The 27,791-nt window shown below is 38.6% G+C and overlaps 2 protein-coding genes across 6 annotated transcripts in view; both read left to right on the plus strand.

Moving 5' to 3' along the window:
* The window catches only part of UNC13B (unc-13 homolog B), a 167,043-nt gene that overhangs the window by 65,688 nt on the left and 73,564 nt on the right, over positions 1 to 27,791 (plus strand). For 4 of the 5 annotated variants that reach the window (XM_045515180.2, XM_045515181.2, XM_045515182.2 and 1 more), the window contains 3 exons: positions 3,872 to 4,106; positions 18,452 to 18,766; positions 20,899 to 20,989. In XM_045515180.2, coding sequence (XP_045371136.1) covers positions 3,872 to 4,106; positions 18,452 to 18,766; positions 20,899 to 20,989 — 641 coding nt within the window. Of the gene's footprint in view, positions 1 to 3,871; positions 4,107 to 18,451; positions 18,767 to 20,898; positions 20,990 to 27,791 lie in introns of those variants that run through there. The other variant, XM_074361773.1, reaches the window with a different exon arrangement.
* Positions 4,114 to 18,443, plus strand: LOC123616265 (uncharacterized). The gene has a single exon (XM_045515178.2). The coding sequence runs from the start codon at positions 7,884 to 7,886 to the stop codon at positions 16,344 to 16,346; it is 8,463 nt and encodes a 2,820-aa protein (XP_045371134.2). The 5' UTR covers positions 4,114 to 7,883; the 3' UTR covers positions 16,347 to 18,443.

The following is a 27,791-nucleotide window of genomic DNA, read 5'->3' on the forward strand; positions in this document are numbered from 1 at the left end:
TAATTTCATTTCCCCCTTCTCCCCTTCTTGAATCTCAGGAGACAATTACCTGCAGTGGAATGTTACATCCTTTCAGGCTGATTTCTTGAAGACTCTGTGTGTGTGTGTGCGCGCGTGTGTGTGTGAGCGCGTGCGTGCGTGCGCAGAGAGAAAAAGAAAGAAAGAAAGAGAGAAATCTCAAACCAAAGTCCCAGTTAAAATCCTGATAGGATTTCCCAATTCTTTTTCCCCAGAGACAGGTAGTCTTGTCAGCCCCCTATTGTAGGAAACCCTCTCCTTTGATCTCTTAGCTAAGGAGTGCAGTGACTAGAAGAAATTTCGTTCTGCGAGAGGTCGTTGGGTTTGTGAAATGAAGAGGCTGAGGACATGGTTTGACTTTCCTTGAAGCAGCCCAGCCATGCTGGAGACCAGCATTGTTCTAGAGTTTAGAGAATGGGCAGCCACTTCTTTCCAGCAGGATTCACAGTCCTAGGCTGACATCACTGTGTTACCTTTCTGATGAGAGGAAGAGAATTGAGTCCCAGTGATTAGGCATTCAGTAGATGGTAAGAGGGGCCAAGTTTTGTCCTGTCACTAGAATTTCTCATGGAGTGTGAGCTTTCTGAGTTTTGAATCCTGAGTGTTTGCACCAGAGAACTACTCAAAGGCAGCCTAAGAGAGCTCAGATAACTTAAGATTTTCAAGTAGAAAATGTAACCCATGAGAAAAAAAAAGGTTTAAATTCTCTTTCCTTCTCTGGTGAAGTTTTCCCTGTGCTCTGGATTTAAAGACACGGACTCAATCCAGGAGCACCACATACCAGAGAGCCTCATTGTTCAGTATTTCATTCAGTTTTGTTTGAGTGCCTACTCTGTGCCTCTGGCCTATCTCTGCCCCAGATTGGATTACTTTCTCCAACCTACTTTTCCAGGTTTATTTTCTGTCACTCCCTTTTATGGCCTTTTATGTACTTGCCAAATGAGCTGCAAAGTATTCCTCAAAAAAAAAAAAAAAATCCTTTCCCACCATTGGGCCTTTACTCATGCTGTTGCTTTTATCCAAATTCTAGAAGATACTATCTCCCTTCCACCCACCCCATCTTCACCTGTTGAAAACTGACCTGTCTTTCAGCATCATATCCTTCATAATGATTTCCCTGATCACCCAAACAGGAAGTGATCTTACCTTCAAGTTATATCACATTTGGTTTGCACTATTCTCCTGATAGTTACTTCCTTGTATTTGTATTTTCTCTCTCCTGTTAAATGAACTCTGTACTCTGAGTCTTCTGTGTTCTTTAGCCTTGCACTGGTAGGCACTCAATAAATGTTTGAATGAGTAAATTTTCGCAGCCTTTTAATTTGCAAGGGGCTTTTCAACTTTTACCCTCAAACAAGTTCACAGGTCCTCCTTAATCTGAGTAACCAAGCCTGCACTCAGTCTCTCTCAGTGAAGCCAGAAGTTTTCTATTTTAGGCAAAATGGTGCTATGGGGGAGAGTGTAAAGTCAGAGATTGTTGCTGCCATATTGAAAGCACAATTCTTTTCATGCAAGTTTTTTCCTTAATTTCCTTTTTTAGTTTCTAATTAGAAACCTCCTTGGTGGTTCCAGGAGGGTTACTCTCTAAGGAAGTTGGGGTGGTGTTGTACGGGGAGAAAAGCTGGCTTTTGCCCTTGACCTACCTTTTTGACCTACCTTTTTTCTTTCTGTCCTTTGTCTCACCTCACTTCCTTGTATTTTGTTTCTCCTGTCACCTCCTACTTTTCACATTCCCTTTTCTTCTACTCCTAGCCTTTCCCTTCCATAGACACTTTGTTTCCTAATATTTGCCCTTATTTCTTCAGTATAGAAATGTGTCACCTTTAGGAAAGTTTTGGAATATTCCTCCCCTTAGCTTAGCTAAATAAAGCAGAACATTATTTAGGAGTAATAGGTCAGATGCAGTGAGAAACTCAGGGTCTCTCCACGTAGTTTCTGACTCTGGCTAAGCTCCCCTCTCCTGGCCTCATAATCAGTAGATTGTCTATTAGTGCTTCTTCTTTGGAGACTCAGTCTTGGTTCTCTGGGGTTTTGTGCTAATAGCATATTCTCCTGCTGGAAGTTAAGTACATTTTTGGCTTTGTCTCCTTTATTGCCTCTACCCCCTTACCTGTATGCATGAATAATCCAGCACTGACTTCCTCACACTTACTCCTTTGGTGAGTTCAGAAAGAATTAACTCTGACTGAAATACTGATTTTTGTCCCTTGATTCTTTCTTGTCTTCAGAACAATAAATGAATCAAGGTCTAAAACCAGTACCTCCAAAGTCTCTTTTTCCTAATGTGTGATCAGAATGCTTTGTAAATAGAATGTTTTGTAATCCCTATTGTTTGACTAATATTGTTCTGATCATTCTCCTCTTCTTACGTTCACATGTTGCCTTAAACTCAAATGGGAAAAGCTCATTAGATCTCCTTGTTTCCCCTTTCCCTAGCCTCACATTATTGCTATAAACTCAAATGGGAAAAGCTCATAAGATCTTCTTACCTTTGCTCCCAGCTGTACCCCGAAGTGTTGTATGGAACCCACATATTTTTGTTCCCTGTCTCTTTTAGTGGAATTATCTATCAAGTTGTCTAATGTAGAAGCCAAGGGGTCATTTCCCTATTACCTTCCATTTGTTCCCCAGTTTAATTGTTTCTGTCTGGACTTTTTTCCCCCTAGTTCATTAACTCTTTTCTGTTTCCACTACATGGATACAGGTTCTTATCTCCTACATGAGCAATTATAAAAACCTAATTTTATGGTCATTAGGAGGCTTCTGCTGTGCACATTACTACCTTTTTTAAAAAAAATTACTAATAAGAAGAATCCATCATCTGCTAAAGAATCTCCATATGGGGATGGTGAATTTTCCTTTTCTTTGTTGTGAGCAAATAGAAGCTTGGCAAGGAAGAACATACAGGACCTTATTAATTATATGCATATGGGTATGATGTCCAAAATGGCTTCTGTATAAAATAAACTGCAAACTACTAGATTGAGCTCCCTTTCCAAGCACAGTGTTGCATGTTTTTATTTTTGCTTGGAGCAGGGTTTGTAACTGTGGCCATTTTAGCTGACATCAAGGAAAAAAACCGTAGCCACTCAGGTGCTGGCCCGAAAAGCAGAGATAATTCTATGAAATTGTAGTCACTGTTATTAGATAAACTTGGCTGCATTGTCAACAAGACCCCATTGGCAGTGCATGTGTTTTCCTCTCAGCTCAGACTTGGGATGGGAATTCTGAGCCCAGGGTATAGGTGCTTGATAGAAATTATTAGAAAAGCCCAATGCTGCAGCAAGACAGTAAGACTGCTGCTGTTCTCAGCTGCATCTAGAGCTTTTGACTTGCTTCTAAATCTTGGCTTTGACCTTCCTGATTTCCTGGACTAGCTTCTAGTGGCTTAAATTGTTTAACCACATATTTTTAAAGTCTGAAAACACCACACCAACTTTGAACCAAAATGTCTGTTATGAGAGATGGGAAAGCTGTTTCTCCCCTTTCTGTCCCATTTTGATAATAGTAGAGGGCCAGAATCTATTTATGACATTTAAAAGCAGATTTTCATTAGACTTATGATAGCTTGGAGAAGCAGAATTCCAGAGAATTCTGCATTGGGGATATGTATCTGGAACTCCTTTGAGAGTAAGCACTAAAATTAAACCAAGTATCTTACCTCATTTGGTAAGGAGAGTTTTGGATGTTAATTGAGACAGTTTTTCACGTGACTTTGAGGTCACTGGGCTCATATGCAGCTCAGTTTGCTGTTGTTCTCAAGGTCTAGGCTTGTGGCTACCTAAGTTAGAAGCAGAAAAAAATTCTGAAGAACTAAATAAAGCTGGGATGCTTGACTGTGCTTATTCCACAGCTTTTGAAGATCCTGATAGTGCTGTTGATGATCGAGATAGTGACTATCGCAGTGAGACCAGCAATAGCATCCCACCTCCTTACCATACGACTTCCCAGCCCAATGCTTCTGTGCACCAGTTTCCAGTGCCTGTGCGATTGCCACAGCAGCTGCTGCTTCAGGGCAGTTCCCGGGACTCTTGCAATGACTCTGTGCAAAGTTATGACCTTGATTATCCAGAGCGGCGGGCCCTCAGGTGAGTATTGGGAACAAAGCACTTTCTCGTCCCAGTATGCAGGTCTCGGGATGCAGCTGACATCAAGGATTTGGGTGCTTTAACCTGAGGTGATAGTGGAAGTATAGCAGTATGATGGACCACCCTTCAGCCATTTTTGTGTAGATTCTCCATCTTTTTTTCCCTCTCCATGTGTTCATGTTTATGCTTTTCCATCAGTAATAGTTTTCTTTATTATCATCAGGTCAAGGCAGGCCCAGTTGGGGTGGATGGCTGAGGAAAAACCTGCTCACCTCTCTGCCCAGCACAGTGATTTTTATACACTTTTCACCAAGATTAAAAAAAGAAACTCAGATGTTAAATGTTTGCATGATTCTTCCTACCTAAGTATTTTCCTGGGAACTTCAGAAGAAAACCAATAAGATCTCACCATAACAGACTTAGTACTTTTGCTGAAACTTAAAAAAAAATTATTTTACTAATTTCTTTAAATATGTAGCACATTTACATTAATTAATTAAAATTATGTTGAGGTACAATGCAGCATACAGCAAAGAATCTCCCACCCACATCTGTTGTCCTCTTCCACCCCATCCCTTTCTTGTCTCCTACTTCTCTTACCACCCTTGTTTTTATGTGTTCTTCCACAGACTGTTGTCATGTATTTATGGATATTAAAGCAAATACAAAAGAAAAGCAAATATATACATATATGCTCTCCACTCTTCCCCCAACTTAAAAAAATCAGACTTAAAATTTAGAGAAAGAATACAGCAAACACCCATATTCACGTTGCCTAGATTTGCCAGTTGTGTTAACATTCTGTCACATTTACTTTATCTCCTTCTCTCTAATATATATTCATATACACACACATTGTTTTTTCCTGAACTATTTGAAAGTAAGTTGCAGATACCGTGTTACTTTACCAGGAAGTACTTCAGCATGTAATTCCTAAGAAAAAGGACTTTCTCTTATATAAGCTTAATATTATGCTCACACTCAAGAAATTTGATAATATAAAGATATTAATTAATATAAAGACCACATTTAAATTTCTCCAATTGTCCAAATGATGTTCTTTACTTATATTTTCTTCTTTTTGATGCAGGATCTAATTAAGGGTCATTGTACATTACATGTGATTTTCCTGTTTCTGTTGTCTCCTATAGCCTAACAAAATTCTCTTAACATTTTTTTTTTGGTGGGGGCAGGGGCATCTTTTAAAGTGCTAACATTTTCTTGAAGAGTCCAAGCCAGTTTTGAAATGTTCCTTAATTTGGTTTTGTCTGATTGTTTTTTCATGTTTAGAATCAGGTTAAATATTTTTGGCAAAAACACTACATAGATGTTTCCTTCACAGTGCAGCTGCAGTCACATGTTACTTTGTCTCATTATTGTGATGTTTAATTTGATCTGTTGGTGAAGAAATCTGGTACATAAGTCAGATTTTTCCAATGTAAAGTTACCTTTCTCCTTTGTAATTAAGGATCTCTGGGATGATACCTGAGATTGTGTCAGTATTCTGTTTCTCCAAAAATCTTTTATCCATTGATTTTAGCATCCGTTGATGATCCTAGCCTGAATCAGTATTTCATTGTTTGGAGGTTAAGTTTTTTAAAAACTATTCCAATTTAGTTCATACTTTTGGTTGCTAAAATTTGCCATACCAAGGATAATCTCATTAAAAAAAATTTTTTTTTGCCCACCTTACCAAACTGGTATTTATCCTGAACCTCAGATGGTTGTCTACCTGCTAGACAACATCCTGTCTCAGTTTACTAACATCTCTGAGGATATTTTCAGATTTTTTCATGTATCAATCATCACATCAAATTCTTACTCTTCATAATCTGATTCTAAAAAGAAACATTCCAGAAATCTTTCTGAAATTTGAAGTTGGTCCCTACTTCTTGCTGGTTTATTAATTGAATATTTGCATATTTTATTCATTTGATTTTAGTTGTTTATATTGTCTTTAAGAAAAAACATAATAGCAAAAAAAATTCTTTTAGCTTTCTTTCCCTTCTGTATTTGCAGGCATTCAGTGTGCAGGCCAGCAGTAATAACGGCACATCAACCTAAATGACTGCAGTTGTCTAGAGAGTATGCTGTGTACCTAATCATTACCCTATTATCACTGCTCTAATAAATAACCCTTAGAGGAGCGTTAGTGGTATACTTTTAAGTTGCAAAATTTTTTTCCTAAAATTTTTATTTAATTGATCACATATAAATTTGATTTTGCTGTATCAGTGTATGAAATGAGGTTAAAGAGTAAATACTTTATCATCTCCAGCAGAGGAAAAGTTAACATGATTTTTAAGTGAACTTCTATTATAGACTTAAATTTTTGAAATGATTTTTCCTTAAAAAGTTTTGAAGAAATTGTATCATTAGTTTCATTTTTAAACTTCTATTACTGTAAATACTAAGTTCTTGGAAGGAGTCTAAGACATTAAATTGCAGCTTTTAAGGAAGAATTTAAAATCCTTCTGGGAACAAATGTGTTTGTAGTACCTTCCGGTAAGTTAGAAGTATAAAAATAAATAATTTCATTTGCTACAGCTGTGGCTGTCTATTGATTTAAGTTGGAACTATGAAGACTTCTTCCAGGATGGAATTAGTTTAGTTTAAATTTTTGAGGATATCTGAGAGTAGTGAAACTGCATGTATGAAAAAATACATTTTGGGCTGGGTATAGCTCAGAAGTAAGACTACATGCATGAGGTTCTGGGTTCCCTAGTACTTCCATTTAAAAAAATGTAAAAAAGTATGTATATTTATATAAATTGAATTCCTTCACCCAGCCAAATAATGGGAATAACCAGAATAATGGGAAATGTATATAAAGTGTGTAAAAATATGTCATTTGAGGTTTGACCATAGTGTTGGACTTAATATAGCCAGAGTATCTCTAGTGTTGAGATGGGTAAAGAGTATCAGTCTCACTCTTGAAGATTTTTAGTGGCAAAGTGACCATTTTGATCTTGTTTCGGTTTCCTAAGTAAGTGCTACTGAATGTTAGATCTATAAAAGAACACACTGAGCTGACAAGCTACTAGTCTGCAGGCCCTCTCTATACCCCCACCTTAGTACATGGGAAATAGGCACTCTCTAACTTAACTGAAAGAAAGGTTGGCAGTCTTCTGTATTTATTGACTTAAATTGAACACGTAGCTTCTGCTTCTGTAATTGCTGTAGGCAAAGGTTTTTATTTCACTGTGATCCTCAATGCGTGTAGCCTTTAGACTTCACAAATGACAAATTATGATGTTTTATAATTTTCTCTTTATAGTACTGTAACAAGGGTTGGCTTATGGTAGTCAAAGACTATTTTTATTATATATACATTTTTTTCTTTTTAAAAGTAACATGTTTGACCATATTCTCGGCTATATTGCCTAAAAACAACGTTAAGCAAGTTAACAGCTTGGCTTCTTTTCAGACCCAAATTAATCAACAAATTTAGATTTCTTGAAATTCCTTGATGTATTTTCATGGAATACATAACAGTTCTAAACTTTGGCATTGCAAATACATTCTAAATATTGATGGAACATGTTCATTTTGTTTACTTCTTTCTTTCCTAGAAAACAATAGGACCCTAAATAGCTTATGGTAACAAGTGAAGTATTTTAAAGTTGTTATAGCTGTTCTTTTTCTGATGTGGAAAAAACTTTTTAACTCATTGCTGTAATATTTATTTAAGAACAGGTGGATTTCCTTATCATATCTTTTCAGTCTTAATGGTTTTTATCAAACTGACAATTTTACTAATTCTAGTTTTCTCATTGAATGTGCACTAAATTTTGTAATTTGTTTCTTCCTTTTCTTTATTTCTCCTTTTTTCTTTGCCTTACTATTCCTCTGATTTTATCCCTTTACATCAGACAAGGCTTGCAGGCCCCAAATGACAAAATTAGTATTATTTCATCTTTCTCTGATGTTGACTATGAAGAACAAGAAGGTATACATAAGGAGATAGAGGGGAAGATACCACAGCTGTGTCTAGAAAACGATAACATAAAGGAAGCAGAGGTAAAAGAAGTGAGAACTCTTTCAAAAACTGATAAATATTACAGCCAACAAATACAACCAAAGTACAAGGATTGGAAAAAGATATCATCTCAAAGCCAAGAAACAGAATTCTCTACAGCCTTTAATTATGACCTTAAGTTTGAAACACCTGCTTTCTCCTGGTATCCTCAGAAATATGATACAATAGATAGGAGAAGGAAAAAGACACCCATATACAGTCATTTTGAAGACACTGAAAGAAGGCAATATGATGATAGATTAGGAACTAAGACTAACTTCAAAAGTACATATCCTAACACTGAACATTGTAACCTTTGCCACATTGAAAAGAAGGAGCAAAATTACCCAGTTTTGCATCCCTACAAAAATGGATATGTGGTTAAGAGTGGTATGTGGACCACTAACTTGGAAAGTCATGATTATAATCTTCCTGGTTGTTTTAAGAACTGTGAAAAGTCATCTGGCTTAAACCAACATGTCACTAATTTCACTCCATTAGATATTTTTGAAGATTCTACCAGCAGTACATCTGATGAACTTCTGGGTTCCCCTGTTTCTGATAAGCAGGAAGATTTACAGTCACCACCATGTCGTCCATCCAATGTCCATCATATTGGAGGCTTTCCAGAAGAATATTATGTAGCAAATCCTGCATTCCCATCACAAAGGATGAATTGTGATACAAGCACACTTGGAGATATATCTGCATGCCCCATGGCAGAGATGACCCCTTCTTCTTCTATTGAGGAACCCAAGGAGGACTATATTGATACAATGGATGAGCTTCAGTGTTTGGTAGAAACAGTGTCAGAATATTTAGCAGAGAAGGAAGAGGAGATTAATAGATTTGGTTCCCTTTCAAAAACTAAAAAGACACTTAAACACAATAGTACTGTTAATAGTGCAGAACAGAAAATGCCTGGGGATCAAATACCACCTTTAAACATTGTCAAGAATGACAAGGACAAGGCCATCTCTTTTCCTGAGCTGAATGGAGTGAAATGTGCTGTGGGTTCTTTATTCAGTTCACTCACAGAAAAGGTGGGTTCAGGCACAAAGCATCTAACAACCTCTGTGGAAAAGCTGGTTTATTTGGTTCCAGAGAAAACAGAAACTCTTAATCAAACAGAGACAGTAAATTTGGGATCTAGACCCAGAGCCAAATCAGTATCGGAGAAGGATCCTTCCATACAATCTCCATCTCCATTATCTTCTCAAATAGTTGATAAAAAGGACTCTGACAGACCTGACAAAACCTCTGAAAATGAGCACACGGACAGTAAAACTGGAAATTTGAGCTTTCTGGATCCAACAGAAACTATTGAAAGGGACTCAACTCTACAGAGTCAGAGTTCAGTTATAAAGTCTGTTTTCAGCATGCTAAATCCACTAAAGATCTTTTTGGAAAAGGATGAAACCAAAAAAGACGATGACCAGAACAAGCCAACAAGAAAGAAAAGCTTTGTTGTGTGTAATTCGGAGTCAAATCAAAGGGAAGATACCCTTGGCAATGACAGTAGCATTATAGCTTTAGATAGGAGTGATGGGAAAACTGCAGACTGGTCCCAAATGTCCATAAGTGACGATCTATCACCTTCCCATGCAGCCATGGAACCTTCAAATTTAGCTAGTCCTGCAAGTAAGAAAGTTGATGTTGAGAGCCTGTTGGAAAGAGAACCCTGTACAGATCTGCCTTTATTCCCAGATCAACCAAAACTATGTGCCAAAGATACTTCAGGACATTCTTGTATAGCCACCAGTAGACCTGCAAATAAGGAGTTATCTTCAAAGCCATTAGAGGGGGACAAAATCACAGGTGATGATGACTTCCTTGAGCCACTCAGAAAATCCTTTAGCCAGTTTTTGCTCACTTCCCCCGAGACCTGTTCAAAGGAAACTTTGTCAGACTTTATGAAAATTCACCAATTGGAGGAAGATGGATGGGAAAGGGGCCCTAAGAAAGATGGACATTCCTTTTCCTTTAGTGGAAAACTACATATTCCATTTTTCAAAGTTCTTAGTCAGTCTGAAAAGCAGCAGGATTTAAGAGAGAAAGGAAGCATTTTCCCTTTGTTTAAATTTTCTTTCATGGACAGCCATAAAACTGTCAATGACCAGAGTTTTCATGGCTCAGCAGTAACCACTGATGAAGAGACCCAAAGAAGCTCCCATGAAAATGATAAACTTAGTTCAGTAAAACCTAGTTCAGTCCCAAATATTGATAACAATCTAGGGAAATTTGGTGATACACAGACATCTAATAAGAGTGACCAAATAAATAGTTCTGAAGATGCCATACTTAATAAAATGAAGTCTGATTCAGCTCCAAATATTAACAGTGATCTTGGGAAATTTGGGAATATACAGGAATTAAACTCAAATGACCCCACAGCAGTAGAGAACTGTGAAAGAGATATCTTAACCATTCCTGGAGTTGTGTCCAAAAAACATATGCCTTCAGCTTCTTTAGGAGAAAGTAAGATTGTTACACAAATGACATCTTTAACAGTACCAGACTCTTCATTAGCATTTACTTCTACCATTTCAAAACCCACCTTGGTTAGTGAAATGAGTGAAGACAAACTTGTAGATAAAGCTTCCAAGAAAAGAACTCAAGGAGGCCTTCTTTCTGGTCTGTTTAGCCGATTTTCTTCTTTTGAAAATGTGTCTAGTCAAGAAGAATTAAATTTGAAAAAAGATGACTCTCATCACAGGAATAATACCCCAAGCTTATTCTCTGGAATATTTAACTTGATATCTAATAGCAGTATGACTGATTGTAAACTAGGTGAAACAAAGTCCATGTCTTTGGGTGACCTAAAGGGTTTGAATGAAAGTAAGCATTTATCCTTGGTTGAGATCCCTGTTACTTCATGTGTGACTTCTGAGAACCAGAGGAACCAGGAAAAACAAGAAAATTCTGGCTTCATAAAAAGTTGCTTATCTTCACCTAAAGAAAACATACCATTATCTGATGCTTGGGTTGATAATCATCATTGCCCTCCTACATGGAAAAATAAACAAAGTGAAAAGAATTGCCCCTCTTCTGAGAACAGTGTACTTCACTGTGCTCCAATGGCTCAACAGGATGTTTTAGAGAACTCTTTGGATAAGAGGCAGACACAAAACCATGTTCTTGGGGCAAAACTACATGAAAATTCTAACAAGTTAAGTTCACCTCTACTAAATTCTAACATTCTTAGTAAGTCCAACCATTGTCAGGATTTTGAAGAGATGAATAATCCTTTCTCTCATGAATGGGACTCTGATATAAAAGATTTGTCTAAAAATTCCAGAAAACTTCAGCCAGTTTATTATATGTTGAATCAAAATACATTTCCATCAGTCGATGTTTTCCAATGGTCTGACTCAGAAAACCGAGCAATAAATTTTTGCCAAAAAGATCAAAATGCAAATATCTTGGAGTGGAGAACAAATCCAAACAGTGTCATTTGGTGTGACTTACCATATGAATCATTCAACCAGTTAGCATTTAATGAAGATTACTTCTTAAGAGGTGATATGTGGGCAGCTAACTCAATATATGGAAATTCTTATTATCTTCCAAGTAATGATCCTAAGAATTCACTAGAAGAATTGCCCATTGACTTAAGTTGTTCTTCAGGTTATGAGAAGATTACATGCCCCATAGTTGATCTAGACTCATTAAGAATGGGTGAAAGCTTTGTTTTCTCAAGTGTTGGTTATGAATACCAGGAATGGTTGTCATGTCTTGAAAATGGAGTGTGGTGGCCATCAGAGAATGGAGATTATGGATATTTTATGTTCCATGATGGTCAATATATATATTCTTTCCTTACTGATTCTACTGGGCAGTATGCATATTTATTTATACCTGATTGTTCTCATGAAGAGTATTTGAATTATGATTTACAAACAAATGATCTATCAGATATTATGTTGGATGATAGCATTGTTTCTGCTTATAGTTTTAAAGCATTTGACAAGGAAGATGAATTACTGTGGTATGTTGAAGAGGAACAAACTGATGACCCTCTTGATTTATCTGTAGTTTTGCCACGAAGTGATGGACCAATGTATTTAAATTCAGGAACCTTTTCACAAGTACTTGAAGAGTCAAATTATAGCCAAAGGGATAAACCATTAGATTTTTCAGGCTATAATCCTCAGAAATTTAAAGGAGATTTTATATCTTTTGAAAAAAGGCTATGTGGTTCTGAAGATTCTGAATGTACATTGGATCTTAGAAATCAGCCCCAAACTATTGGTAATCTTGTCATAAATAAAAATCAAATTATAAAGGGAGATAATCAGCCTCTAGCTGAGGATTCATCAGTCCACCTTTCCAGTTGGTTCCACTCTTCTTCTGAAGAAGCTGCCTCTTTGGTTCATCTTGAAAATAATACTAATATCCCACAGCAAACCGAAGAGATGTCATCATTGAACAAAGTGCCTTCATTATTTTCTGCCTTGAGTTCTTCGATTGGAAGTACTTTGCATTTTGGTAAGAATGAATCCTTGGATTCTTCGGCCTTGCAGAAATTGGATCAGCAGTCAAACTTAGCAGAGCTCACAAATGATGGTCTTCAGTCATTAATATTGAGTAAGCAACTAGAGAGTAACTCCCAAAATGAGGAAGAAAGCCTTCTCAAGAAGAATTCAGAAAGACAAATAATATCCAGTGTTCAGCGACCTGAATTTGCTAAAAATATGAAGCAAGAATTCCCTTTAAATAAAAGCGCTCATGTGAAAAAACAAAGTTTGTTAAAATCTGTTTTCCAGGTAAAGCAAACAATTTCTCAGGCTAAATCAGATACAGAAGATGACAAGATGTTCACAGCTGACTCTGTTTCAATTCCTCTCGAATCACAGTTTAGTAGGGATGAGCACAAGAACTGTGAGCCTCCCCAGGACCAGTCTTCCAAAGAATCTGAGAGAACGTTATTTAAAAGTGCATTGAAACTCTTTGATCAGGGAGAAGACTCTTCAGTAAGTGCAATAGCAAATGAGAAACAGGCATCTGGATTTTTGAACCTCTTTAAATCCCAGGTGAATAAAGAAGGATCACCAAATTTAGAAAAGAATGGTGATAAAAATAAAAAGATATCATCGCAGGGAAAGAATGAATCTTCTAGGGTTTCAAATTTTTTTGGTACCCTTGGGGATTTCTTTAAAACTAATATATCTCCTAAACAGACAACTGAAAATATGTCTGTTTCTTCAACGACTAATAAGGATGAGGTCAAGGCAGGTCCTAATCCCACACAGCTTACTAGCCAGGATGTTGGGAACTTTCCTGCTGCACCAGTTTCCTCGAAAAGGAAGATTAGATACAGAAATCTGAACAAGCAGACTACTATTGATGACAGTGGGCTAACGGAACCATCAGCTGGGAAGATCCAGGGTGATCATTTGACTGGGGAAGAGACACCCTCCAGAGACCACCTAATCCAGCAGTCACCAGCTTCATCTTTCTTAACAGGTTGTCTCAAAGAACCTTCCAAAGATTCTTCGGTAGAAACTAGCAGTGTGTCTGCAGTGACGGAAGTTCCAAGAAGTGATAAAATATCTTTAGATACTCTGAGCAGGAAAAATTCAAATGAACAAGATCATATTTTTGACAAAGACCAGAGTTTTTCCACTGCCACAACATCTCCATCCCAATCAGAACTGCCAACCAGAAAGAGTATATTTTCTTTCTTGGCTGGATCTGAAAAACCTGAGAACAGAGCCTCTGCTGCTCTACCAAGAACCAGATCTCAAGGAGAAGGGCTCTTCAGTCTTCCCTCCTTTTTTTCCACTGCTAACTCAAGCAGCAAGAAGGATGCCTCTCCTAAGAGCTCTTTCAGTTTCTTTAGCTTGTCCTTTTTGGATGAAAAGCAGCAGACTCCTGGGGGAAAACACAGCCTTTCAGCTGTTGCTCCAGTGACTTCTCAGCCCTGTAAGAAGCCAAGTGTTTCTGTAGACAGGGGTGGTACAGTGTCTAGAGAAGGTTCCAATGGCAATAGAGATAGCATAGTCCAGGAGGTAGTTCATAAACAGCAAATGGCTTCTTTTGTTTCCATTAGCAACACCACTGAGGTTACCCTTCCTGCAGATGAGCTCAATGTAGAGGAGGACTATCAAGGAAAACTAGGTTTCAGTAAAGGACTAGGAACATCTTCAGCAGATTTTCTGATAAATCAGTCACAAAAAGACATTGTTCCTCATTTATCAGGATTTCAGGCACAGACTGAAACACTACTCATTGGTCCAGAGACCCTGGAGGTATCTCCCCCTGAAGAAGAGGCTTTTTTACAGGAAGCCTTTCCAAGAGACTCACCGGCCAACTCTTTTTCACATGATAGCCATTTGGTTGAAAATCTCAACAATTTAGATACGTGTACTAACTACCACCAAAATGAAAGAGGCACCAGTGACCCATTGAACTTGCCAGTAGAAAAGGTCTCTAATGAGGTCTTCACAGAGATCCTGGAGCCAGCCTCTTTCTCTGTGGAGCCAGGGTGTACAGGGCACCTCCAGAGTCAAGATACAGATAAAGAGGAAGACAAATCAGTGTTGGACTCTTCAGTAGAAATGTTTTCAGGGTTTGTGACCAAAGTGAAATCTTTCTCTGGGTCCTTAATTGAACCTCCTAAAACTTTCTCTGGACTTTTCTCCTCTCCTAAACTTCCAAAGAAAAACTCCTTTTTCTCTCTTTCTTCTGGTGTATCATCTCAGCCTCTCAAAGGTGAGTTATTTGGAATTTTTAAAAGTCCCAAACCAGAGACATACCAACAAGAATCATCTGTCCCAGCTACTACATGGCTTCCAAATGTTAGTTCCAGAGATGCTGTAGGATCAGTACCTCCGGAAAATTTGTGGAAAGAAGCTGCCTCTGGAGCACTCAAATCAGAATCTATTGACAGTGACTGTAGAATGACTGTGGTTAGTGCAAAGTCAGACTCGGAGACCTTGATGGATGATCCTAAACTAACAACTGAAATGGAAAACAGTAATATCCCTGACAATATTCCAGAACCCCGAGGTTCTGAGATCATAGAGGCTGCATCTTCTGTCTCAGGGGATGATACTGGGCAAGGAGTATTATCTCTAAGTGATGAAGGAGACATGGGGATATTGCAGGGCACAGACACAGAGGCATCACTGGAAGCAGAGCATGTCTCATTACCAACACAATTGCATCCAGATCCTACCTGGATTACCAAAGACCTTCCTCCTCCAGTTCAGCCACCTCTTCCTCTTGAGCCAGAGCCAGATATGCAGTTTGCCTCCACAAGCCAAGACTTAGAGCTACAGGCAGCCAATTCACTAGAAACCAATACTACGCTGTTCACTGAGGCAAGTGTTGGCCAGAGTGCTGCACTAGAAACCCAAGGGTACCTTTCCCACCCTCTGCTGGAGGAACCTGTGCTTTGTGCCAAAGAAAGCTATGGGTTACCTGATGGCCAGAAAGAGCCACCTGCAGTTTCCCAGGAAACAGAGCAGCCAAGTCCTCGTTTTGAGATCCCAAACATAACCAGTTGGCCAAAGCTCCGGTTCCCATCCTCTGCTACTGATTATGGGAAACCACTGAGCTCTTTCTTTTCCTCACCTTCCTCCTCTGGCAATAGAGCAGAGACTGGTTTAATGTCCAGTTTTAAGAAGTTGTCAACTCTGTTTGAGGGAGGTAGTGAGGGGAAAGGGAGTATAGTGGCAAGTGATTCAAAACTAAGGTTTGGAAAGAAGCTGGATCTTTCATTCCCATGGCCAAAAGAGAACAAAGGGGACCCTGAACAAATGCCTACAGAATCTTCCTCTCCAGTTTTGGTTATCAGCAGTGATCAAGACCTTAAATCCAGTGAGGCTGACAAAACTTTGGAATCTTTGCAAATGTCTGGGCCAAGTACTGAGTCAGTTAAGGTCTTTCCTCAGCCCTCTGGGACCTCTGAGCAGCTGGAGGCCAGGCCAAGTATATGTGCTCATGAGTTTTCAGGGTCTGGAGAAGTGGAAAACCAGCAGGAAATCCCAACATCTGGAGAGCACTGGGGTACCAAAGATAACCTCTCTGACCCAACCTGTCCTTCAGGGGGTTGTGGGGAAGAACTCTGCACCATCTCTGAGCTACTTCACCAGTCAGAAACACGTGAAGAGGAGGCAGAGCCTGCTAGCACTGACTCTGTTTCGAATGTACAGCAGCCAGTTACTCTGAGTAACATCAAGGAACCAAAGACCAGCAAAAGGCCTGTTCTCAACTAAAGCATCATAAATGATTTTAAAGAATTGACCATTTATGATGCAATGACTTAGTGGTAGATGAATCATAGCCTGCTTATTATCCTTCCTGTGTATCCCCAGCACCTGGTTTTTCATGTTAATTAGGGGTTAAGTAACAAGGAATAATGTGTGGGTATTGTCCTCTTCTCTTCTCCCTATCAAATGTAATTCATTTATTGGAACAAGGAGCTTCCTGCTTAAGGGAAAGGCTGGGTCCTGGGATTTAATCACTTTGGTTTGCTCTGCCTTGTATAATGTAGAATGGAGAAGGGAGGGTGACAAGGGGCAGCAAATTGTTGAGTGACATATATCAGTTACAGCCACATGATAGGCTAGAATGCTTTCTTGGGCCTTCGGCACTTATATCTGTAATAGCTGAGAGAGACCTACTTTACTTTTCCAAGTCTTCTAAGATGCTTTCTCCAGTGGCAATTAGAGTATTAAGTAAAATGCAAAGTGTGAAGGATGGCTTGGGCTAATCTATACTATATATCCTATTCCATATGTTTTTGCACAGCTTCTTCCAGTCTCTGCCTTTTATTTCCCATGAGATTGGTGTCTGATAAGTGCTTTGAGTAAAGTCTCACAGAAGCTCAGGACTATCGTTTGCTGTTCTTCAGTCTGGAGCATTGTGCAGGGTTCATCTGCAGTGGGTACTACTGTCCCTTAAGAAGAAGAAGCATCATACAGGGTAGTTTAAGATTGCTGCCATGAACTCTGGCCCAGACTGGTCCAAAGAGGCTGGGCGAGGACTTTGGAGATTGTGCATACACATACGTGTGTTGGGAACTACTCAGAACAGTGACCTCATAACTGTTCTGCTGCCATGAGATGAAGAAGCAGAAATCAGCCTGAAAATACCAGACAATTGGGAGTAACTATAGGGAAAATATCACTGGAAAACAGTGATTTACCTTCATTTGGCCAAGAGTAAGCATAAGCCCTAAAGTTAAAGGCTTGATTCTTTGGCAAGGAAATTCCTTGTCCTTTTGCATGGAGGCTTTCCAGCAGGATATCAGAAGTAAAATGAGGGCCCCTGACTTGGGGTGGAATCAAATGGGCTGGGAAGGATCATGTAGCTCATCCCCAAGTCCCTCTATTTTGAATAGATCTGAACCCCTTAAATTCAGTATATGACTCAAGAGAGTAGCTTCTGAATACTGCTCTTTCTGGTTACGATTCACTGCCACTTTCTCTGCTACAGCTGCTGTCTTTTATAGCAGGGGAACAAATTTCCTTTCTAGGTATAGGAATGCAGGTGGTCAAGAGAGGGTTGGCCTGGTCTCTCTTCAGATACAGAAATGGATTAACATGTCCCTGACTCATATCCTGGAGTTGGATTGTGTCTACTTTATCCAAAACTGAGCCATGTCCTAAGAGCAACTCAGTTATGGATGAGTAGGTTCCTCATCTCCCTGTGCTGCCAGGGATAGCACTGTAATGTTCATATTGATAAACCATTCCCCTGAGGGATTTCTTGATCCTAGCCTCCATTTCCCGATGGTTTCCATTACCTCATTATGCAGATGGCTGAGAGGTAATTGAAGGAATGTGCTCACTCTCGTTTGCTCATTCTGAGGAATGACTTTTTTTTTCCCCTGAGGAATGACATTTACATTTACAATTTTGGAGGAAGAAAGGGGGAACTCAATTTAATAAATAATAGAAAAAGGGAATAGAGTTCGTCTATACGTTTTATTTTGTAAGAATTAGAAAACTTTAATCATAGCCACTGGACAAGTTTCTTTAGAAGTCCAAGTAGAGAATTTGGGGCATAAACAACAGATTATTAATAATTCTTCATCCTACTTACAAATACCACATTAAGATAAAGTATTCTTCAAAGTCAATTGCAGGGACGAGGTTAAGTGCAGGAACCCAACATGTTGTGTTATCTTTCCTGTTGTGATTTAGCTGAGTAGAAATTAGATCTTATAGATTGTGAAGTTTGATCCTCTCTTCCCAGCAACCACCTGTTTGTGATCCTTGCCAGTGGTAGAATTATTATTTTATAGACTTATCCATTATTTTTCTCTGGTTCCTGGTTTGTATTTATTTACTAATCTGTCTTCCTCTCATTCTCACAGCCCCACCAGCAGTAGTAGGTATGGCTCCTCCTGTAATGTGAGTCAAGGAAGCTCTCAGCTGAGTGAACTTGACCAGTGTCATGAACAAGATGATGATCGTCGGGAGAGGGACTCGATTCATTCCTGCCACAGCTCTGGTAGCTTCTCCAGAGATGGCCAAGTGGGTTTTGGAGAACAAGAGAAAGTCTTGGAGGTGACAGGTGAAGAGGAGAAGGAAGGAGCATGTGAACCCGAGGATATGAAAGAAGATGCCACAACTCATCCTCCCCCGGATCTGGTGCTACACAAAGACCACATCCTAGGCCCCCAGGAGAGGTAGGTGATGGCTACCCTAAGGAGCTCACATGGTTTCCTCAGTACCTGCCCTGTGGTATTGCTGAATAGAATAAGTGCTTTTGTTTGTTTCCGTACAGCTGGGTGTGGTGGTGATCAGGACATTGAGGCTTATCTCTGAACTGCTTCCTTTGATTTTTGGTGTAATTCCAAGGTATTTTGAGGGTCTCTGAAGAACATTGTAGCAGCAGTGTACCAGGTCTTCTTGAGTCTGTAGTTCTTGGCTTACTAGTTGACCCACATATCACAGCCTCTGAGTCTGGTACTGACCTGAGCCCTGTAGGTCATTTCATTCAGAGGAGCTGCTTTGAATGAAATAGGCTTCCCAGCCTATTGTTTAAATTTCTTTTGTGAATTTTGTTTTTTATTTGTTTGTTTTATTATTGTTATATTTTTTCCTGGCTAAGAAAACCAGGAGAGAGAAGAAAGAATTAGTCTAGAAGCCAGATCTAACCCACTCTTCTGTCTCCCCAGGGCCTAGCAGTGTGCCTGGCAGTTGGTACCCATAAGAAGGAAAATTTAAAACTTGTCCTTTTAATAGTCATGTAATGAAGCTTAGTACAGAGTTTGAGTTGTTATTATTGAGCTAAGTTAGTCAGTAGAAGTGCTGATAGGTTGGGGCAGAGCAGGGTTTCTCAGTCTTGGCCCTATTGAAATTTTTAGTCAGATATGTCTTTGTTATGGGGAGCTCTTGCATGCACTGTGGGATGTTTAGTGGGATCCCTGGCCTCTGCACGCTAGATGCCTGTAAACCAAAAATGTCTCCAGATATTGCCAAATTTCCCCTGGGTGGCAAAACTGTTCCCAGTTGAAAACTGAATTCTCAAATTTCAAGGTCATGGAAAGATCAGAGCAGTGAATGCTGATTATGAGGTAAAAGTTAGAGAATGGTTGGTGCCTCTATTCTACTACTAGAAGATAGAAACTTATCTTCTCTTTGTTTTCCTGATTTTTAATCATCTTTGGTGGCTTATCTAGTAGACAAGACATCAGGCAGACTGAGTTCTGGACCAGCTTCTTTACTAGATTGATGACCAACTGAAAGATGGCTCTTTGTAGACCTTGGACTTTGAAGATGCTGTTGTATAGATAGAGTTCTTGGTCAAGCAGTGGAAGTGCCCTGCACAGACATTTGTCTTTGTCTACTGGCTCAGTCCTCTCAGATCCTAGCTGTGCAAGTGATGTCCAGGTCAGTTTCAGAAGTGCCCACAAATGTTTTAAAACAATTGACCCAGTTAGGTGGCATCAGAGCCTAGCATATATTATATGTATCTAGATGGTGGGTGCTTGTTTGCTCCCTTGGCAGTAGATCCCAATGGGAGGGAGGAGAAGCGTCATCACCAAGAATTAACCACTATTCCACAGTTAAGAACCTGGATGATGATATGCTCTAATACAGGGTAGTGTTCTGTCTCAAAACTACTTTGTTATATTTATTGTTTGTTTCACTGAGGGTGTTCCTGAGGCAACTCAAGTAACAAGATCACAGCAGGAAAAAGGCTTTGCTTCTCCTCCCCTTCTTTTATGAGGGAATTAGGTTTATTTATTTTTATTTTTTAACAGGGGTACAGGGGATTGCACCCAGGACCTCGTGCATGTCTGCTCTTTTTCTTATCAGTTTGTTGCAGTCTAGGAATTGGTAAGCATTCTAAAATACTTAGTGGAGCAGGAAGGGTTTGCAGGAGCAAAATTCTGCCTTAAGGATGCTATGTAGCCCCTTCAAGGGAGGCTGGTGGTCTTGAGAGGTAGGATGGTAGGGTTACTCCACACCTCTCTGCATGGTTCCAATGCTAGACATTGACTGAGAGCCCTTGTCATTGCACCTAGTATCCTAATCCCTGACTGCCCCAATGAGCTGCCTCACTGGATGAGTGAGAAAGGGGGAAGAAAGAAAGGGAACAGATGAAAAGCTAAAAGGAGTTGTCATTTTTAGAGAGGAATTTTTTTCACATTGGATATTCAGGACTATGCTGTTTTAGTGGCCTGAATCACTAGACAAGTATGGGCATGAATACAAACCTTTTTAATTTTAGATATTTGGCAGTTTTGCCTTGAGCACTGTCATCTTGTGGTCTGGGCTTATTTTTAAGGAACACTTTTTTCTTTATTACAAGTGTTCCCGAGGAGAGTGCATCTTCACCGTTTACCCAAGCCAGAGCACACTGGATCCGAGCAGTTACCAAGGTTCGACTCCAGCTGCAGGAGGTAGGAAATCTGTTCTGGTTCTAGCTGGGACAATTTTTCCTTTGAAATTGGGGGACATATGGTGCCGAAGAAGCAGTCAGTGATTAGTCATCTTACAGCGTGCTTCTGGGAATGCATGACAAGTAAGCTAGAGCCTTAAGAGGTGGGGAGGTGGACTTTGTCTTCTTTCTATGCTGATTAATGGAAATCAAATAGACCTAGTGGGTTGAGAGCCTGAAGATAATATTAAATACTATTTTCAGTACCATTATCATGTATGAGACCACTTTATTTTGAGTTTAGGACAGGGGGCTATTTCAAGACCTCTTAGAGTCAGTTGTTGTCTCCTTTGGCCAGCCAATTCAAGTACCACAGGCTGACCTTTACAGAGCCAGAAATTTTACTCAGAAATCTAGTGTTCAGAAATTTCTGTGGGCTTCCCTAATTTAAGGCCCAAAGCATCAACACTAATCAACATTAATATCTGAAACAATACAGAAAAGCAAAAACAGAAATCTTTTTTCATTTTCAGTGTTGGAAGTTTGAAGTGTCCTTATCTGTGTGTCAGGAGTCAGTCTTTAGGCAGAAAGGACATTTTTAAATGATGACAAGTGGCTATCAGTATTATAATAGTTGGCAGATATTAAAAATGCAAGCATGCTTACAAGTATAAACACACTTAAAAAGTAATTTACTTTGAAATAACTTCAAACTTACAGAAAAGTTGCCAACAAAACAACAGTATAAAGAACTCCCATATCCTCCTCACCAAGATGCTCCAGTTGTTGACATTTTACATTTGCTTCATCACCCTCCATCCTTTATGATTAATCTTTTTCTGAATGATTTGAGAGAAAGTTGGAAGTTTCGATGTTCTGTCACTCCTAAATACTCCTATTTGTATTTACCAAAACACAAGGCTACTCTCTGATATAACCACAATATAACTACCCAGATCAAGAAATCAACCACAACACTGTGATCAGTACCTCATGCAAATTTTGCCAACAGTCCCAACAATGTCTCTTTTCTGGTCTAGGATAAAATCCAGTCTGACATGTTGCACTTAGTAGTCATGTCTCTTAATCTCCTTTAATCTGGAATAATTCCTTAGTCCCTCTCATCTTGGACAGATAGTACAGGCCTTTCATTTTGTAGCATATTCTTCATTTTGGGTCCATCCAAGTGTTTCCTCATGTTCAGACTCAGGCCATACTTTCTTCACAGGCATTACACAAAAATGACATTGAGCTCTTTTTAGTAAATTGCATCAAAAAAGTATATGTTGTATTGTCAACCTGCCCTACCCCTTGTAATGTTAACCTTAATCACCTAGTTAAATTTGTATCTGCCAGATTTCTCTACTATACAGGCACCATTTTTCCTTTTGTAATTGGTAAGTGTTTTGTGGTGCAATACTCTGAGACTATGTCAATATCTTGTTCCTCATCAAATCTCCACATACCAGCTGAATATCCATTGATTACTCCTGTCTGAATCTACTGCCACTAATGGTGGTTGCCAAATGTTAACTTTTCTGTTTCTGTTACCAGAGAGTAGATTCTTGTCTCATCACCTAAAGAATTCAGAGATGAGACATGGAGATCAAAAAAGTAAAGTGAAGATTTATTTTAAGTGATAGGATGCTCTCAAGGGGAGAGCAGGCAGACTCAGGTGAGTTCTGCCCTGAGTTTCTTTGGCAAGCTGGTTACACAGGTTGTAAAAATGAATGGGCAGAATATTCATTGGAGAGGAAGGGGCTTGGGGTTATATTCCCTGATTTTTCATTCTAGCTCCAGCTTCCTGAGGGGAGGAGGGATTTTTGTCCTTATTTAGTCTTGATTGGAAGTGTTATGGCATTGGTGCATGTCGGGTACTTTTTATCTGCAAGGCCAATCTTATTGTAATGAGGGCACAATGAGCGAAAGCTTACGTTGTGACGCTGGAGATTGCTGCCTCTTCCCATCTTCCTTTGTTTGCCTCCCAGACACTTGTCACCTCAAAATGTGTGGTTTCCTATCAGTCCAGAGGTTCCTTCTTTTCTTTGTCTGCCTAAGGACCCCCATTGTTCACAAAATGTATGGTGTCCTACCATCTGGCCTGTGCGCCAACCCCTCTATCCCCTCATTTCTCTGTTCTTATCTAGCTGTCTGCCTGCTCTAACATTTCCATTATCGTTTCTACATTCATTAGTTGGCATACAGTAGTAAGAAAGAGATTTTCCTTTTTTCCTCATCAATTTTTTATTTCTAATTTTTCAGAAGTGTCTCGTAATTCTTATAAAGGAAAGTAATCTCCTTGTAGAAAAAAAGTTCTGAATGAGAAAAACAAGAATATATTGGAGCAGTTTGCTATGACTTTTTCTTTTAAGAGGCAATTCAGAGTCTCTCAAAAAGAATAGCTAAAAACAGTTGCCAAAGCTTAAAATCATTTAGAGAAAAGCATGGTTTATTTAAGAGTAACCAAGAACCATTGCAACTTAATGGAATAAGAGAACAACAGTAAATATATTCTTAACACAGGTAATGTGATTGGAAGCTGATTGGATGTGGCCAAGAGGAGGAATATAAGCCAGAGTTTAAAGAAGGATCTGATAACAGTTTATGATAGAGGCTGAAGTACACTATTTATACTAGAGATGAGATTTGCTGGCAGATTCATTGAGGATATGAGATAGTAGGAAGGATGGCACCGAGGATTTTTTTTCCTTGGGTAATTGAAAGTTCTACCTATCTGCCCTAAGATGCTAATTTTTGTTAGTTTCTTATTATAGAATTTCTTTATATATGAATATAAGCAAGCAAATATGAATATAAACTCTACTCCCGCCCCCTCCTTTTTTTTCAATAAAAGATGGTATATTATACACACTAGGAACATCTTGCTTTTTCACTTGGAGATCCTTCCATATTAGCTCTAAGAGAATTTTTTTCTTTTTTTTTTAAACAACTGCATAATATTTCACTGAATGAATGTACTGCAAGTATGTAACTAGTCTTCTATTGATGTTCATTTTGCTGTTTGTGGTCATTTTCTATAAGAAGCTATGTTGCAAAAGATTACCTTTTACATATGTCATTTTGCATGTGCGCAGGTATATCTGAGGGGGCTTATGTTTATAATTTCAGTAAATATTGCCCTAAAACAAAAAAGGTTTATTTTGCTCATACTATACTTGTCATTCTGTGTGTCAAGGAGTTCTGCTTTAAGTTATCTTCTCTGCAATCCAGGCTAAATATTTAGCCAGCTTCTAGGACATTGCCAGTATTTGTGGTAGATGGAAAGAAAAGATAACAAATGAAAGAGAATATAGCAAATTGCACTCTGGCTTTTACAACTTCTGCCCAGGAGATGCAGTATGTCACTTTTGCTCACATATCCCTGGCTAAAGCAAATTATATAACCCTGTCTAACTTCAAGCGCATGGTATGGTATACCTTGAAATAGATAGAGAAAGATATTTGTAAACAGCTTTTTTTCTTCCCCAACTTACACTCTTACTGGTATGAGGGTGCTTTTTTTCTTCCCAAACCCACCAACAGAGTGACTTGTTAAACTTTTGGATTTTCGCTTATCTTCTAGGCAATGGTGTCTCAGTTGAGTTTAAATTTGCATATGTTGTTGTTGGTAAAGTTAAGCATGTTTTCGTATAAATAAAGGCTATTACTTTTCTCTGAACAGTCTATTTGTATTCTTTGCCTATTTTTTTCCTTTGAGGTTTTGATTACCAGGAGGTTTTTTATTTTTTATTTTTTTATTTTTTTTTTTTTACTGTTTTAAGGAAGTTAATTCTTGCCTGTGGTATGAGTTGCCAATATTTTTTTCTCAATGTACCATTGATACTGGAAGAAAATGGGGTAGGAGAGGATGGCCATGTCCCAGGCCTTGGGCAAGTCCCTGGGGCACATCCTGCTAAGTAAGGGTCCTTGGCGTTCTACAGGAAAGAATTCAAGAGCGAGCAGTAGTTGAGTAAAAGTAGATTTATTCAGAAAGATGCGTACTCCATACAGTACTCCATACATAGAGTGCGGGCTGTCTCTGAAAGCGAGGGAACGAGAGGCCGCGAGGCATGGTGTTGCTAGGTTTTATAGTCTCGTATGTTTTTCATATGGGTTTCATAGTTTTTGATAGCTTCATATACTAAAAAGTGGGAGAATTCTTCCAACTACTTTGCGGAAGGGGCTGGGATTCCCAGGAATCAGGCCATTGCCCAGTTTTTGACCTTTTATGGTTAGCCCCTGAACTGTCATGGAAGTGACATTTACCATGCTAATATATTACTATGAGCATATAATGAAGTTCAAGGTCTACTGGAAGTCAAATCTCCTGCCATCTTGGGCCTTGGGGTCTATTGGGAGTTAAATTTTCCACCATCTTGGTGCTAATTCTTATGTAATTCTTTTAATGGTTATGCCCTTCCTCCTTCCCTCCTGTCTCAACCATTGAAATAAAGTTTTTTGACCTTAATGAGCCACATTTTCCTAAACCAGAAAATGGGGAGAAAAATAGTACCTTTTTCTTAGGATTATAAGTTATCTATTAAAACTATGATTTAAAAAGAAGAAATTTAAAAATACATGTATATATATACTTCAGTTACTCCACGGTGCCTTCATGATAAAATAAAACTATGATCTAGCTCATTGTGACTCACATTGTTATTCATGGACAAGGTCCAGTCCAGGAACTGTTTGGTTCTAGTCTTTAATGAAATAAATACTGAAGTTGAAAGTGAGCACTTAGAGGCAATTTGGATTGACATGACATCAAGCACATGCTTAGTGGCCTTGTCTCATTGAATAGGGTACAGACCAAAAATATCAGTCTGTGACATATTGTGAATAAAAAACCAGATCCTTCATAAAGAAGAATTTGGAAAGCACTGATACAGACCCTATGTGCCTTTCCAGTCTTACTTCTTTCTGCTTCTTTGTCTAGTCAACACTTCCAACATAAAGATTTTTGTTTTTCAAAGTACTCACTGTTTCCCATGCATGGAATACACTTTCTCTTTCTTCACCTAGCTAACTTTTCATTCACATCTTTAAAAACCCAATCAGGTGTTAGTTTTTTGGGTGAAACTTCCACACGCTGTGCATATAGTTGTCCCCACAATATCCACAGTTTCGCTTTCTCCAGTTTCGGTTACCTGCAGTCAGCCATGATCCAAAAATATTAAATGGAAAATTCTAGAAATAAACAACTCATAAGTTTTAAATTGCATGCTGTTCTGAGTAGTGTGATGAAGTCTTGTGTTTTTCTGCTCTATCCTGCCCTGGATGTGAATCATCCCTTTGTCCAGTGTATCCCACCCATTAAGCACTTAGTAATCATCTCAGTTCAATATCATGATGCTTGTGATCAAGTAAGCCTTATTTTACTTAATAGTGGCCCCAAAGGGTAAGAGTAGTGATGCTGGTAATTCAAAGAGAAGCTGTATAGTGTTTCCTTTAAATGAAATGGTAAAAGTTCTTGATTTAATAAGGAAAGGAAAAAAATCATATGCTGAGGTTGCTGAGATCTACAGTAAAAACGAATCTCCTTTCCCTGAAATTGCAAAGAGGGAAAAAGAAAATTTGTGCTAGTTTTGCTGTCACACCTCAAACTTCAAAAGTTATGGCCACAGTGTGTGTGATGAGTGCTTAGTTAAAATGGAAAAAGCATTAAATTTTTACAACAAGTTACTTTGAGAGAGAGGTCACATTCACTTAACTTTTATAACAGTATACAGTTGGCCCATTAACACAGGTTTGAACTGCATGGGTCCACTAATGTGGATTTTTTAAAAATAAATACTGCAGTCCTTCACAATTTGTGGTTGGTTGAATCTGCAGATGCAGAACCTTGGATATGGAGGGCCAACTATGGGACTTGAACATCCATGGATTTTGGTATCCGTGGCGGGTCCTGGAACCAACCCTCCACAGATATTGAGGGACAGCTGTATTGTTATAATTGTTCTATCTTGTTAATTATTGTTGTTGATCTCTTACTATGCCTAATTTATAAGTTAAACTTTATCATACGTATTTATATATACAGGCATCCACTGGGGGTCTTGGAACAAATCCCCTCTGGATAAGGGGAGACTACTGTACTTTTGCTAAACTGACATTTACTATGATGTAATGGGGTTACTTGTTTTCTGTTACATCTTTTCTGTGTACTTGTAAGATCCCTGAATGCCAGGGCTGTGCTATTTATTGGTGTTCTAGAGCCTAATATAGAACCTGGCAGAGTGTTTAGCCAATCTTTCATGGATGCTTAAGCAGCCAGAAAAGCCCATTAGCATTTCCACGGAAGTCTCCATGTACTTCTTTATCTTCTCTTAATTAATCCTTTAAAGTTTTTTTCCAAGGCCTAGCACCTAAAGCCAATAACAGTAAAATGTTAACATTGTGTTGTATAATTTTTATATACATTAATATAAAGTTACTAAGTTTGGTCTATACTGTGTGTGGTCTTAAAATTTTTCTGACTAGGTGTTTTTTTGAGCTTTATTCTGGGTTATTAAATATTTTTTAAAAGCACGCTTTAATGATTATTAATAGGTTATAATATTCTATCATGTGGGTGTTCTTTAACAATTCCTCTTGTTTCTTTACTTTTACAAGTATTGCTGTGATGAGCAACATTATGCATAAGTCTGTTTTCATTTCTGATTATTTCTTCATTTTCTAAAAGCAGATTCAATAAATTGCTGAGTTTAAAAGTGTATACATTTTAAACACTTGGGATAAACTTCTGCATGTGTTTTCAGAAAGGTTTTTCCAGTTTGTACTTTTAGTATTTGAATGTGCCATACCAACATGGAGTATTACCA

The sequence above is a fragment of the Camelus bactrianus genome, chromosome 4, assembly GCF_048773025.1.
Source record: "Camelus bactrianus isolate YW-2024 breed Bactrian camel chromosome 4, ASM4877302v1, whole genome shotgun sequence".
NCBI lineage: Eukaryota > Metazoa > Chordata > Mammalia > Artiodactyla > Camelidae > Camelus > Camelus bactrianus.